Consider the following 13698-nt stretch of genomic DNA (forward strand, 5'->3'; position numbering starts at 1 on the left):
CGCCGCTACCAGCAAAAAATAGCGCGATTTTCGCCGCTAGCGGCCAAAAATCCTGCGAATTTTGTTGCTAGTGGCCAAAAATAGCGCAATTTTTGCCTCTACCGGCCAGAAACTATGCGATTTTTGCAGCTTGGGGGGCAAAAACAGCGCGCTTTTCGCCGCTACCGGCCAAAAACCGCGTGATTTTCACCGTTAGCGGCCAAAATCCATGCGATTTTCGCAGCTTGCGGGCAAAAATCGCGATTTTCGCGGCTACCGGCCAAAAATCGTGCGAATTTCGCCGCTAGTGACCCAAAATGGCGCGATTTTCGCCTCTAGCGGCCAGAAACTATGCGATTTTTGCACCTTGCGGGCAAAAATAGCGCGATTTTCGCCGCTACCGGCCAAAATCCGCGCGATTTTCGCCGCTAGCGGCCAAAAACCATGCGATATTCGCAGCTGGCGGGCAAAAATCGCGATTTTCGCCGCTACTGGCCAAAAATAGCGCGAATTTCGCCGCTACCTGCCAAAAACCGCGCGATTTTCGCCGCTAGCGCCCAAAAACCATGCGATTTTCGCAGCTGGCGGGCAAAAATCGCGATTTTCGCCGCTACCGGCCAAAAATCGGGCGATTTTTGCCGCTAACGGCCAAAAACCGCGCTATTTTCGACGCTAGCGGCCAGAAACCATGCGATTTTTGCAGCTGGCGGGCAAAAATCGCGCGAATTTCGCCGCAACCTGCCAAAAATCGAACGATTTTCTCCGCTAGCGGCCAAAAAGGGGCTATTTTCGCCGCTAGCGGCCAAAAATGGGGCGATTTTCGCAGATGGCGGGCAAAAATCGCGATTTTCGCCGCTACCGGCCAAAAAAAGCGCGATTTTCGCCGCTAGCGGCCAAAAACCGTGCGATTTTCGCAGCTGGCGGGCAAAAATCGCGATTTTCGCCGCTACCGGCCAAAAATAGCGCGATTTTCGCCGCTAGCGGCCAAAAACCGTGCGAATTTCGCCGCTACCTGCCTAAAACCGTGCGATTTTCGCTGCTAGCAGCCAAAAATCGGGGGATTTTTGCCGCTAACGGCCAAAAACCGCGCTATTTTCGACGCTAGAGGCCAGAAACTATGCGATTTTTGCAGCTGGCGGGCAAAAATCGCAGGAATTTCGCCGCTACCTGCCAAAAATCGACCAGTTTTCGCCGCTAGCCGCCAAAAAAGGGTCTATTTTCGCCGCTAGCGGCCAAAAACCGTGCGATTCTCGCTGCTAGCGGCCAAAAATCGGGCGATTTTCACCGCAAGCGGCCAAAAATCGGGCGATTTTCGCCGCTAGCGGCCAGAAACTATGAGATTTTTGCAGCTAGCGGGCAAAAATAGCGCGATTTTCGCCGCTACCAGCCAAAAACCGCGCGATTTTCGCCACTAGCGACCAAAAACCATGCGATTTTCGCAGCTGGCGGGCAAAAATCGCGATTTTCGCCGCTACCGGCCAAAAATAGCGCGATTTTCGCCGCTAGTGGCCAAAAACCGCGCGAATTTCGCCGCTATCGGCCAAAAACCATGCGATTATCGCAGCTGGTGGCAAAAATCGCGATTTTCGCCGCTACCGGACAAAAATAGCGCGATTTTTGCCGCTAGCAGCCAAAAACCGTGCGATTTTCGCCGTTAGCGGCCAAAAATCGGGCGATTTTTGCCGCTAACGGCCGAAAACCGGGCTATTTTCGACGCTAGCGGCCAGAAACCATGCGATTTTTGCAGCTGGCGGGCAAAAATCGCGCAAATTTCGCCGTTACCTGCCAAAAATCGACCGATTTTCGCCGCTAGCGGTCAAAAAGGGGCTATTTTCGCCGCTAGCGGCTAAAAATGGGGCGATTTTCGCAGATGGCGGGCAAAAATCGCGATTTTCGGCGCTACCGGCCAAAAATAGGGCGATTTTCGCCGCTAGCGGCCAAAAACCGTGCGATTTTCGCAGCTGGCGGGCAAAAATTGCGATTTTCGCCGCTACCAGCCAAAAATAGCGCGATTTTCGCCGCTAGCGGACAAAAATCCTGCGAATTTTGCCGCTAGTGGCCAAAAATAGCGCGATTTGTGCCTCTAGCGGCCAGAAACTATGCGATTTTTGCAGCTTGCGGGCAAAAATAGCTCGATTTTCGCCGCTACCGGCCAAAAACCGCGCGATTTTCACCACTAGCGGCCAAAATCCATGCGATTTTCGGAGCTTGCGGGCAAAAATAGCGATTTTCGCCGCTACCGGCCAAAAATCGTGCGAATTTCGCCGCTAGTTACCCAAAATCGCGCGATTTTCGCCTCTAGCGGCCAGAAACTATGCGATTTTTGCAGCTTGCGGGCAAAAATAGCGCGATTTTCGCTGCTACCGGCCAAAAAGCGCGATTTTCGCCGCTAGCGCCCAAAAACCATGCGATTTTCGCAGTTTGCGGGCAAAAATCGCGATTTTCGCCGCTACCGGACAAAAATAGCGCGATTTTCGCCGCTAGCGGCCAAAAACCGTGCGAATTTCGCCGCTAGCGGCCAAAAATTGCGCGATTTTCGCCGCTAGCGGCCTGAAACTGTGCGATTTTTGCAACTGGCAGGCAAAAATAGCGCGATTTTCGCCGCTACAGGCCAAAACCCGCGCGATTTTCGCCGCTAGCGGCCAAAAACCATGCGATATTCGCAGCTGGCGGGCAAAAATCGCGATTTTTGCCGCTACCGGCCAAAAATAGCGCGTTTTTTGCCGATACCTGCCAAAAATCGACCGCTTTTCGCCGCTAGCGGCCAAAAAAAGGGCTATTTTTGCCGCTAGCGGCCAAAAATGGAGCGATTTTCGCCGCTAGCGGCCAAAAATCGTGCAAATTTCGCCGCTAGCGGCCAAAATTCGTGCGAATTTCGCCGCAAGCGGCCAAAAATCGCGCGATTTTCGCCGCTAGCGGCCTGAAATTATGCGATTTTTGCAGCTGGCAGGCAAAAATAGCGCGATTTTCGCCACTACCGGCCAAAAACCGCGCGATTTTCGCCGCTAGCGGCTAAAAACCGTGCGATTTTCGCAGCTGGCGGCCAAAAAATCCTGCGAATTTCGCCGCTAGTGGCCAAAATTCGCGTGATTTTCGCCTCTAGCGGCCAGAAACTATGCGATTTTTGCAGCTTGCGGGCAAAAACAGCGCGCTTTTCGCCGCTACCGGCCAAAAACCGCGTGATTTTCACCGTTAGCGGCCAAAATCCATGCGATTTTCGCAGCTTGCGGGCAAAAATCGCGATTTTCGCGGCTACCGGACAAAAATCGTGCGAATTTCGCCGCCAGTGACCCAAAATGGCGCGATTTTCGCCTCTAGCGGCCAGAAACTATGCGATTTTTGCACCTTGCGGGCAAAAATAGCGCGATTTTCGCTGCTACCGGCCAAAAAGCTCGATTTTCGCCGCTAGCGCCCAAAAACCATGCGATTTTCGCAGCTGGCGGGCAAAAATCGCGATTTTCGCCCCTAACCGGACAAAAATAGCGCGATTTTCGCCGCTAGCGGCCAAAAACCGTGCGAATTTCGCCGCTAGCGGCCAAAAATCGCGCGATTTTCGCCGCTAGCGGCCTGAAACTATGCGATTTTTGCAGCTGGCAGGCAAAAATAGCGCGATTTTCGCCGCTACCGGCCAAAATCCGCGCGATTTTTGGCCGGTAGCGGCGAAAATCGCGATTTTTGCCCGCCATCTGCGAAAATCGCCCCATTTTTGGCCGCTAGCGGCGAAAATAGCCCCTTTTTGGCCGCTAGCGGCCAAATTCCGCGCGATTTTCGCCGCTAGCGGCCAAAAACCATGCGATATTCGCAGCTGGCGGGCAAAAATTGCGATTTTCGAGGCTACCGGCCAAAAATACCGCGAATTTCGCCGCTACCTGCCAAAAATCGACCGATTTTCGCCGCTAGTGGCCAAAAAGGGGCTATTTTCGCCGCTAGCGGCCAAAAATGGGGCGATTTTCGCAGATGGCGGGCAAAAATCGCGATTTTCGCCGCTACCGGCCAAAAAAAGCGCGATTTTCGCCGCTAGCGGCCAAAAACCGTGCGATTTTCGCAGCTGGCGGGCAAAAATCGCGATTTTCGCCGCTACCAGCAATAAATAGCGCGATTTTCGCCGCTAGCGGCCAAAAATCCTGCGAATTTTGTTGCTAGTGGCCAAAAATAGCGCAATTTTTGCCTCTACCGGCCAGAAACTATGCGATTTTTGCAGCTTGGGGGCAAAAACAGCGCGCTTTTCGCCGCTACCGGCCAAAAACCGCGTGATTTTCACCGTTAGCGGCCAAAATCCATGCGATTTTCGCAGCTTGCGGGCAAAAATCGCGATTTTCGCGGCTACCGGCCAAAAATCGTGCGAATTTCGCCGCTAGTGACCCAAAATGGCGCGATTTTCGCCTCAAGCAGCCAGAAACTATGCGATTTTTGCACCTTGCGGGCAAAAATAGCGCGATTTTCGCCGCTACCGGCCAAAATCCGCGCGATTTTCGCCGCTAGCGGCCAAAAACCATGCGATATTCGCAGCTGGCGGGCAAAAATCGCGATTTTCGCCGCTACTGGCCAAAAATAGCGCGACTTTCGCCGCTAGCGGCCAAAAACTGTGCGATTTTCGCAGCTGGCGGGCAAAAATCGCGATTTTCGCCGCTACCGGCCAAAAATAGCGCGATTTTCACCGCTAGCGGCCAAAAACCGTGCGAATTTCGCCGCAAGCGGCGAAAAATCGCGCGATTTTTGCCGCTAGCGGCCAGAAACTATGCGATTTTTTCAGCTGGTGGGTAAAAATCGCGCGAATTTCGCCGCTACCTGCCAAAAACCGCGCGATTTTCGCCGCTAGCGCCCAAAAACTATGCGATTTTCGCAGCTGGCGGGCAAAAATCGCGATTTTCGCCGCTACCGGCCAAAAATCGGGCGATTTTTGCCGCTAACGGCCAAAAACCGCGCTATTTTCGACGCTAGCGGCCAGAAACCATGCGATTTTTGCAGCTGGCGGGCAAAAATCGCGCGAATTTCGCCGCTACCTGCCAAAAATCGACCGATTTTTGCCGCTAGCGGCCAAAAAACGGGCTATTTTCGCCGCTAGCGGCCAAAAATGGGGCGATTTTCGCCGCTAGCGGCCAAAAATCGTGAAAATTTCGCCGCTAGCGGCCAAAATTCGTGCGAATTTCGCCGCTAGTGACCCAAAATCGCGCGATTTTCGCCTCTAGCGGCCAGAAACTATGCGATTTTTGCACCTTGCGGGCAAAAATAGCGCGATTTTCGCTGCTACCGGCCAAAAAGCGCGATTTTCGCCGCTAGCGCCCAAAAACCATGCGATTTTCGCAGTTTGCGGGCAAAAATCGCGATTTTCGCCGCTACCGGACAAAAATAGCGCGATTTTCGCCGCTAGCGGCCAAAAACCGTGCGAATTTCGCCGCTAGCGGCCAAAAATCGCGCGATTTTCGGCGCTAGCGGCCTGAAACTATGCGATTTTTGCAGCTGGCAGGCAAAAATAGCGCGATTTTCGCCGCTACCGGCCAAAATCCGCGCGATTTTTGGCCGGTAGCGGCGAAAATCGCGATTTTTGCCCGCCATCTGCGAAAATCGCCCCATTTTTGGCCGCTAGCGGCGAAAATAGCCCCTTTTTGGCCGCTAGCGGCCAAATTCCGCGCGATTTTCGCCGCTAGCGGCCAAAAACCATGCGATATTCGCAGCTGGCGGGCAAAAATCGCGATTTTCGAGGCTACCGGCCAAAAATAGCGCGAATTTCGCCGCTACCTGCCAAAAATCGACCGATTTTCGCCGCTAGCGGCCAAAAAGGGGCTATTTTCGCCGCTAGCGACCAAAAATCGGGCGATTTTCGCAGATGGCGGGCAAAAATCGCGATTTTCGCCGCTACCGGCCAAAAATAGCGCGATTTTCGCCGCTAGCGGCCAAAAACCGTGCGATTTTCGCAGCTGGCGGGCAAAAATCGCGATTTTCGCCGCTACCAGCAAAAAATAGCGCGATTTTCGCCGCTAGCGGCCAAAAATCCTGCGAATTTTGTTGCTAGTGGCCAAAAATAGCGCAATTTTTTGCCTCTACCGGCCAGAAACTATGCGATTTTTGCAGCTTGCGGGCAAAAACAGCGCGCTTTTCGCCGCTACCGGCCAAAAACCGCGTGATTTTCACCGCTAGCGGCCAAAATCCATGCGATTTTCGCAGCTTGCGGGCAAAAATCGCGATTTTCGCCGCTACCGGCCAAAAATCGTGCGAATCTCGCCGCTAGTGACCCAAAATGGCGCGATTTTCGCATGGTGGGCTGGTAGGAGGCATGGAGGGGATGGTAGGAGCCATGGTGGGCTGCTAGGAGGCATGGAGGGCTGATGGAACTATAGTAGGCTGGTAGGAAGCATAGTGGGCTGGTAATAGCCATGATGGGGCTGGTAGGAGCCATTATGGGCTGGCAGGAGGCATAGTGGGCTGTTTGGGGGCATGGAGGGGATGGTAGGAGCCATGGTGGGCTGGTAGGTGCCATGGTGGGCAGTTTGCTTGTCTTGAGAGTCATATTTTGCCCAAACCCCCCTGCAGTTTTCAAAATATCTGAAATGTCGGAAATTCGACTCCAGAGCGTGATTTTTTAGCCGAATTCTGACTCTCTGCACCTATTTTCATTTTCAAATTACGAATTTTATACCGAAAATATGCCAATTACTGAATACGGCGATGGGTCATATTTTGCCCAAACCCACCTACAGTTTTCAAAATATCTGAAATGTCGGAAATTTGACTCCTGTGCGTGATTTTTGAGCCGAATTCTGACTCTCTGCATCTATTTTAATTTTCAAATTACGAATTTTATACCGAAAATATGCCAATTACTGAATACGGCGATGGGTCATATTTTGCCCAAACCCCCCTGCAGTTTTCAAAATATCTGAAATGTCAGAAATTTGACTCCTGAGCGTGATTTTTGAGCCGAATTCTGACTCTCTGCACCTATTTTAATTTTCAAATTACTACTTTTTATACCGAAAATATGCCAATTACAAAATACAGCGATGGGTCATATTTTGCCCAAACCCCCCCTGCAGTTTTCAAAATATCTAAAATGTCGGAAATTTGAGTGCTGGACGTGATTTATGAGCCGAATTCTGACTCTCTGCATCTATTTTCATTTTCAATTTACGACTTTTTATACCGAAAATATACCAATTACTGAAAACGGCGATGGGTCATATTTTGCCCAAACCCCCCTGCAGTTTTCAAAATATCTAAAATGTCGGAAATTTGACTCCTGAGCGTGATTTTTGAGCCGAATTCTGACTCTCTGCACCTATTTTAATTTTCAAATTACTACTTTTTATACCGAAAATATGCCAATTACAAAATACAGCGATGGGTCATATTTTGCCCAAACCCCCCCTGCAGTTTTCAAAATATCTAAAATGTCGGAAATTTGAGTGCTGGACGTGATTTATGAGCCGAATTCTGACTCTCTGCATCTATTTTCATTTTCAAATTACGAATTTTTATACCGAAATTATGCCAATTACTGAAAAGGGCGATGGGTCATATTTTGCCCAAACCCCCCTACAGTTGGGTGTTTGGGCACCTCCTACCAGGAGCCATGGTTTGCTGGTAGGAGCCATGGTGGGCTGGTTGGAGGCATTGTGGGCTGGTTGGAGTAATGGAGGGCTGGTAGGAGGCATAGTGGGCTGGTAGGAGGCATGGTGGGCTGGTAGGAGGCATGGAAGGGCTGGTAGGACGCATGGAGGGGCTGGAAGGAGCCATGGTGGGATGGTAGGAGGCATTGAGGACTGTTAGAAGTAATGTTGGACTGGTAGGAGGCATGGAAGGGCTGTTAAGATGCATTGTGGGCTAGTAGGTGCCATGGTGGGCTGATAGGAGACTTGGTGGCCTGGTAGGAGTCATTGTGGGATGGTAGGAGGCATGGAGGGGGATTTTAGGAGCCATAGTGGGCTGGTAGGAGCCATTATGGGCTGGTAGGAGGCATTAAGGGGCTGATAGGATGCATGGTCGGCTGGTAGAAGCCATAATAGGCTGATAGGAGGCATGGTGGGCTATTTGGAGGCATGGAGGGGCTGGTAGAAGGCATGGTGGGCTAGTAGGGGGCATGGTGGGCTTTTTGGAGGCATGGAGAGGCTGCTAGGAAGCTTGGTGGGCTAGTAGGAGGTATGGAGAGGCTGCTAGGAGGCATGGTGGACTGGTAGGAGGCATTGAGGGTCTGGTAAGAGGCACGGTGGGCTGGTAGGAGCCATTATTGGCTGGTAGGAAGCATGGTGGGCTATTTGGAGTCATGGAGAGGCTGCTAGGAGGCATGGTTTGCTGGTTGGAGGCATGCTGGGCTGGTAGGTGCCATGGTGGGCTGGTAGGAGGCATTGTGGGCTGGAAAGAGGGAGAGAGGGCTGGTAAGAGCAATGGTGGGCTAGTAGGAGGCATGGAGGACTGGTAGCAGTCATAGTAGACTGGTAGGAGGCATTGCGGGGCTGGGTGGAGACATAGTGGGTTGGTACGGGGCCTTGTGGGCTGGTATGAGGCATGGTGGGCTGGTAGGAGGCATGGAGGGGATGGTAGGAGCCATGGTGGGCTGCTAGGAGGCATGGAGGGCTGGTGGAACTATAGTGGGCTGGTAAGAAGCATAGTGGGCTGGTAGGGGCCATGGTGGAGCTGGTAGGAGCCATTATGGGCTGGCAGGAGGCATAGTGGGCTATTTGGGGGCATGGAGGGGAAGGTAGGAGCCATGGTGGGCTGGTAGGTGCCATGGTGGGCTGGTAGGTGCCATGGTGGGCTGGTAGGTGCCATGGTGGGCTGGTAGCTTGTCTTGAGAGTCATATTTTGCCCAAACCACACTGCAGTTTTCAAAATATCTGAAATGTCGAAAATTTGACTCCTGCGCGTGATTTTTTACCCTAATTCTGACTCTCTGCACCTATTTTCGTTTTAAAATTACGACTTTTTATACCGAAAATATGCCAATTACTGAATACGGCGATGGGTCATATTTTGCCCAAACCCCCCTGCAGTTTTCAGAATATCTGAAATGTCGGACATTTGACTCCTGAGCGTGATTTTTGATCCAAATTCTGACTCTTTGCACCTATTTTCATTTTAAAATTACGACTTTTTATACCGAAAATATGCCAATTACTGAATACGGCGATGGGTCATATTTTGCCCAAACCCCCCTGCAGTTTTCAAAATATCTGAAAAGTCGGAATTTTGACTCCTGAGCGTGATTTTTGAGCCGAATTCTGACTCTCTGCACCTATTTTCATTTTCAAATTACTACTTTTTATACCGAAAATATGCCAATTACTAAATACGGCGATGGGTCATATTTTGCCCAAACCCCCTACAGTTTTCAAAATATCTAAAATGTCGGAAATTTGAGTGCTGGACGTGATTTATGAGCCGAATTCTGACTCTCTGCACCTATTTTCATTTTCAAATTACGACTTTTTATACCGAAAATATGCCAATTACTGAAAACGGCGATTGGTCATATGTTGCCCAAACCCCCCTGCAGTTTTCAAAATATATAAAATGTCGAAAATTTGAATCCTGAACGTGATTTCTGAGCCGAATTCTGACTCTCGGCACCTATTTTCATTTTCAAATTACGACTTTTTATACAGAAAATATGCCAATTACTGAATACGGCGAAAGGTCATATTTTGCCCAAACCCCCCTACAGTTTTCAAAATAATATCTGAAATGTCGGACATTTGACTCCAGAGCGTGATTTTTGAGCCAAATTCTGACTTTTTGCACCTATTTTCATTTTCAAATTACGAGTTTTATACCAAAAATATGCCAATTACTGAAAACGGCGATGGTTCATATTTTGCCCAAACCCCCCTGCAGTTTTCTAAATTTCTGGAATGTCGAAAATTTGACTCCTGAGCGTGATTTTTGAGCCAAATTCTGACTCTCTGCACCTTTTTTCGTTTTCAAATTACGAATTTTATACCAAAAATATGCCAAATACTGAAAACGGCGATGGGTCATATTTTGCCCAAACCCCCATGCAGTTTTCAAAATATCTGAAATGTCGGACATTTGACCCCTGGGTGTGATTTTTGAGCCGAATTCTGACTCTCTGCACCTATTTTCATTTTCAAATTTCGACTTTTTATACCGAAAATATGCCAAATACTGAAAACGGCGATGGGTCATATTTTGCCCAAACCCCCATGCAGTTTTCAAAATATCTGAAATGTCGGACATTTGACCCCTGGGTGTGATTTTTGAGCCGAATTCTGACTCTCTGCACCTATTTTCATTTCAAATTTCGACTTTTCATACCGAAAATATGCCAATTACTGAAAACGGTGATGGGTCATATTTTTCCCAAACCCCCTGCAGTTGGGGGGGTTTGGGCACCTCCTACCAGAAGCCATGATGAGCTGGTAGGAGCCATGATAGGCTGGTAGAGGCCTAGTGGGCTGGTAGGAGATATGGAGGGCTGGTTGGAGGCATGGTGGGCTTGTACGAGGCATGGTCGGCTGGTAGAAGCCATAATAGGCTGGTAGGAGGCATGGAGGACTGGTAGGAGGCATAGTGGACTGGTAGGAAGCATAGTGGGCTGGAAGGAGCCATGTTGGGCTTTTAGGAGGCATTTCGGGGCTGGTTGGAGCCATATTGTGTTGGTACGGGGCCTAGTGGGCTGGTAGGAGGCATAAAGAAGCTCGTAGGAGGCATAAAGAAGCTGGTAGGAGGCATAGTGAACTGGTAGGAGGCATGGAAGGGCTGGTAAGAGCCATGGAGGGCTAGTAGAAGTCATTGCTGGGATGGTTGTAGCCATATTGGGTAGGTAGCTGGCATAGTGGGCTGGTAGGAGCCATTATTGCCTGGTAGGAAGCATGGTGGGCTATTTGGAGTCATGGAGATGCTGCTAGGAGGCATAGTGGGCTGGTTGGAGGCATGGTGGGCTAGTAGGAACCATGGAGGGCTTGTAGGAGGCATGTAGGGGCTGCTAGGAGGCATTGTGGGCTGGTAGGTGCCATTCTGGGCTGGTAGGAGCCATAGAGGGCTAGTAGAAGGCATGGCGGGGGTGGTTGGAGCCATATTGGGTTGGTAGGGGGCATAGTGGGCGGGTAGGAGGCATTGAGGGGCTGGAATCAGCCATTGTGGGCTGTTTGAAGCCATTATGGGCTGGCAGGAGGCATTGTGGGCTATTTGGGGGCATTGAGGGGATGGTAGGGGGCCATGGTGGGCTGGTATGAGGCATGGAGGGGCTGCTAAGAGGTATGGTGGGCTGCTAGGAGGCATGGAGGGCTGGTGGAACTATGGTGGGCTGGTAGCTTGTCTTGAAGGTCATATTTTGCCCAAACCACACTGCACTTTTCAAAATATCTAAAATGTCGAAAATTTGACTCCTGAGCGTGATTTTTGAGCCGAATTCTGACTCTCTGCACCTATTTTCATTTTCAAATTACGACTTTTTATACCGAAAATATGCCAATTACTAAAAACGGAGATGGGTCATATTTTGAACGAATCCCCCTGCAATTTTCAAAATATCTGAAATGTCGAAAAATTGACTCCTGAACGTGATTTTTGAGCTGAATTCTGACTCTGTGCACCTATTTTCATTTTCAAATTACGACTTTTTATACCGAAAATATGCCAATTACTGAAAACGGCGCTGGGTCATATTTTGCCCAAACCCCTCCTGCAGTTTTCAAAATATCTGAAATGTCGGAAATTTGACTTTTGAGCATGATGTTTGAGCCGAATTCTGACTTTATGCACCTATTTTCATTTTAAAATTACGAATTTTTATACTATTTCTCTCTATTTTTTTATACTCTCTCTTTCTCTTTCTCTCTCTCTCCCCACCTCTCACTTTCTCTGTCTATCTCCCTGACAGTTGACGGCGGGACGGAGGCGGAGATTCTGGAGGCGCTGGACGAGGCAGCAGCAGAGGGGTCCTGGGGCTACGTCCCCCTCAGCGGTCCTTACATTGACGGTCATCACTCCAGCAACGTTACTGCCCAGGTCGGCGCCACGGCGGTCCTCAACTGTCGCATCCTCTACATCGTCGGCAAGCCGGTGGGTCGTGGTGGGTCGTGGTGGGTATATAGCTGGTTGACCAGACCACACACTAGAAGGTGAAGAGACGACGACGTTCCGGTCCATCCTGGACCACTCTCAAGTCGATTGTGTCGACACACAATCGACTTGAGAATGGTCCAGGACGGACCGAAACGCCGTCGTCCTTTCACCTTCTAGTGTGTGGTCTGGTCAACATACTTTAGCCACGTTATTGTGACTCATCGCCTGAATATAGCTGGTTACGGTGAGTCGTGATGGGTCATAATTAGAGGTCGTCAGTCATGGTTTTTCATTGTTAGTCGTGGTAGCTCACGGAACTTGAGGAAAACCTCACTCATATAAATTAAACTCGCAGTGAACTTTGATCTGCATATAATTTCTCAATTAAACAGATTATATCCACATTCCTTGATTCGCAGTCCCCGTGGCACTGTGGTAAAACACTCGCCAGGCGCTTTGCGAGCGCTTTGGAATGGGTTCGTATCCTGGCCGGGGAGGATTGACTGGGCGCCAGTCCTTAACTGTAGCCTCTGTTCACCCAGCAGTGAATGGGTACCTGGTTGTTTAACGATTTGGCGGGTCGTATTCCGGGGAAAATTAGGATTAAGAACCTGCCCGAAACGCTACGCATGCAGTCTACATAATTTCACAATCTACATAATTAAGGGTCTACATATTTTCATAATTAGTGAACTATAGCGGAAATTCATTATTGGTAAATAGGGTTTCGAATTCGACGTTACGATTTTAATTTTTACAAATACGCAATTTGAGCCTTCTCTACGACTTGGTATAGCGAGTTAGAATGTTTAACGATATCACATTTTGGTCCTTCGTTATGCATGAATGTCTCGTTAGGCCTCCCTCGACGTTAAGAGTATTATATACGGGACAATAGCATAATTAATAATATCATTCGAGTCAGCTATCGTAAATTATGTTAAAAAATTATCATGCGCGTCATCTGGCAGCTTCCACGTCAAGCCTTCAACGGGGTTCTGGTGTTCGAGGGATTGCAGGATTGCAGGATTGCAGGATTGCAGGATTTGTCAAATCTAAGCCTATTTTCGCTGGTCACGTTGGTATTCGGGATGTCTTATATTTTTTGATTAGAAAAATGGTCAGTTTTAGTGGATGAGTCTTCGTGGGACATGGTAAATCAAGGTGGGTTTTGTTATGCCGTGGTGGGCCATTGTGGATACAGGTGGGTCTTGATGAGTCGTGGTGAGTCGTGGTGTTCTGTTGATGGTGCTGGTGGTGAGTGATGAGTGAGTCAAGCGAGGTCTATAGTTGTGATTACTGACCGTAACTTATTGTACCATTAGTTCCAAACTTTTTTAACAAACGTGATAGGAATGCAATTACCTGTTTGCAACCCTCAATTTGTTCAATGTATTGCTTGTTGATTGACGAAATTATCAGCTGTATAAATATATAACTCAACCCAAATTAATTTTAATATATATTTATATATTCCTGTACATATAATATATGTATATGGTACCCCTGTGTATCAAACTGATGACAATTGTGTGTTTGTGTGTGTGTGTGTGTGTGTGTGTGTGTGTGTGTGTGTGTGTGTGTGTGTGTGTGTGTGTGTGTGTGTGTGTGTTTGTGTACTCACCTATTTGTGCTTGCGGGGGTTGAGCTTTGGCTCTTTGGTCCCGTCTCTCAACTGTCAATCAACTGGTGTACAGA

General features: G+C 49.2%; 1 protein-coding gene across 1 annotated transcript in view; it reads left to right on the forward strand.

The window, feature by feature from the left end:
- The window catches only part of LOC138357382 (zwei Ig domain protein zig-8-like), a 158012-nt gene that overhangs the window by 113863 nt on the left and 30451 nt on the right, over nucleotides 1–13698 (forward strand). The window contains exon 3 of the mRNA XM_069314099.1: nucleotides 11816–11997. Coding sequence (XP_069170200.1) covers nucleotides 11816–11997 — 182 coding nt within the window. The remainder of the gene's footprint in view (nucleotides 1–11815; nucleotides 11998–13698) is intronic.

Source organism: Procambarus clarkii, chromosome 78, assembly GCF_040958095.1.
Source record: "Procambarus clarkii isolate CNS0578487 chromosome 78, FALCON_Pclarkii_2.0, whole genome shotgun sequence".
Taxonomy (NCBI): Eukaryota; Metazoa; Arthropoda; class Malacostraca; order Decapoda; family Cambaridae; genus Procambarus; species Procambarus clarkii.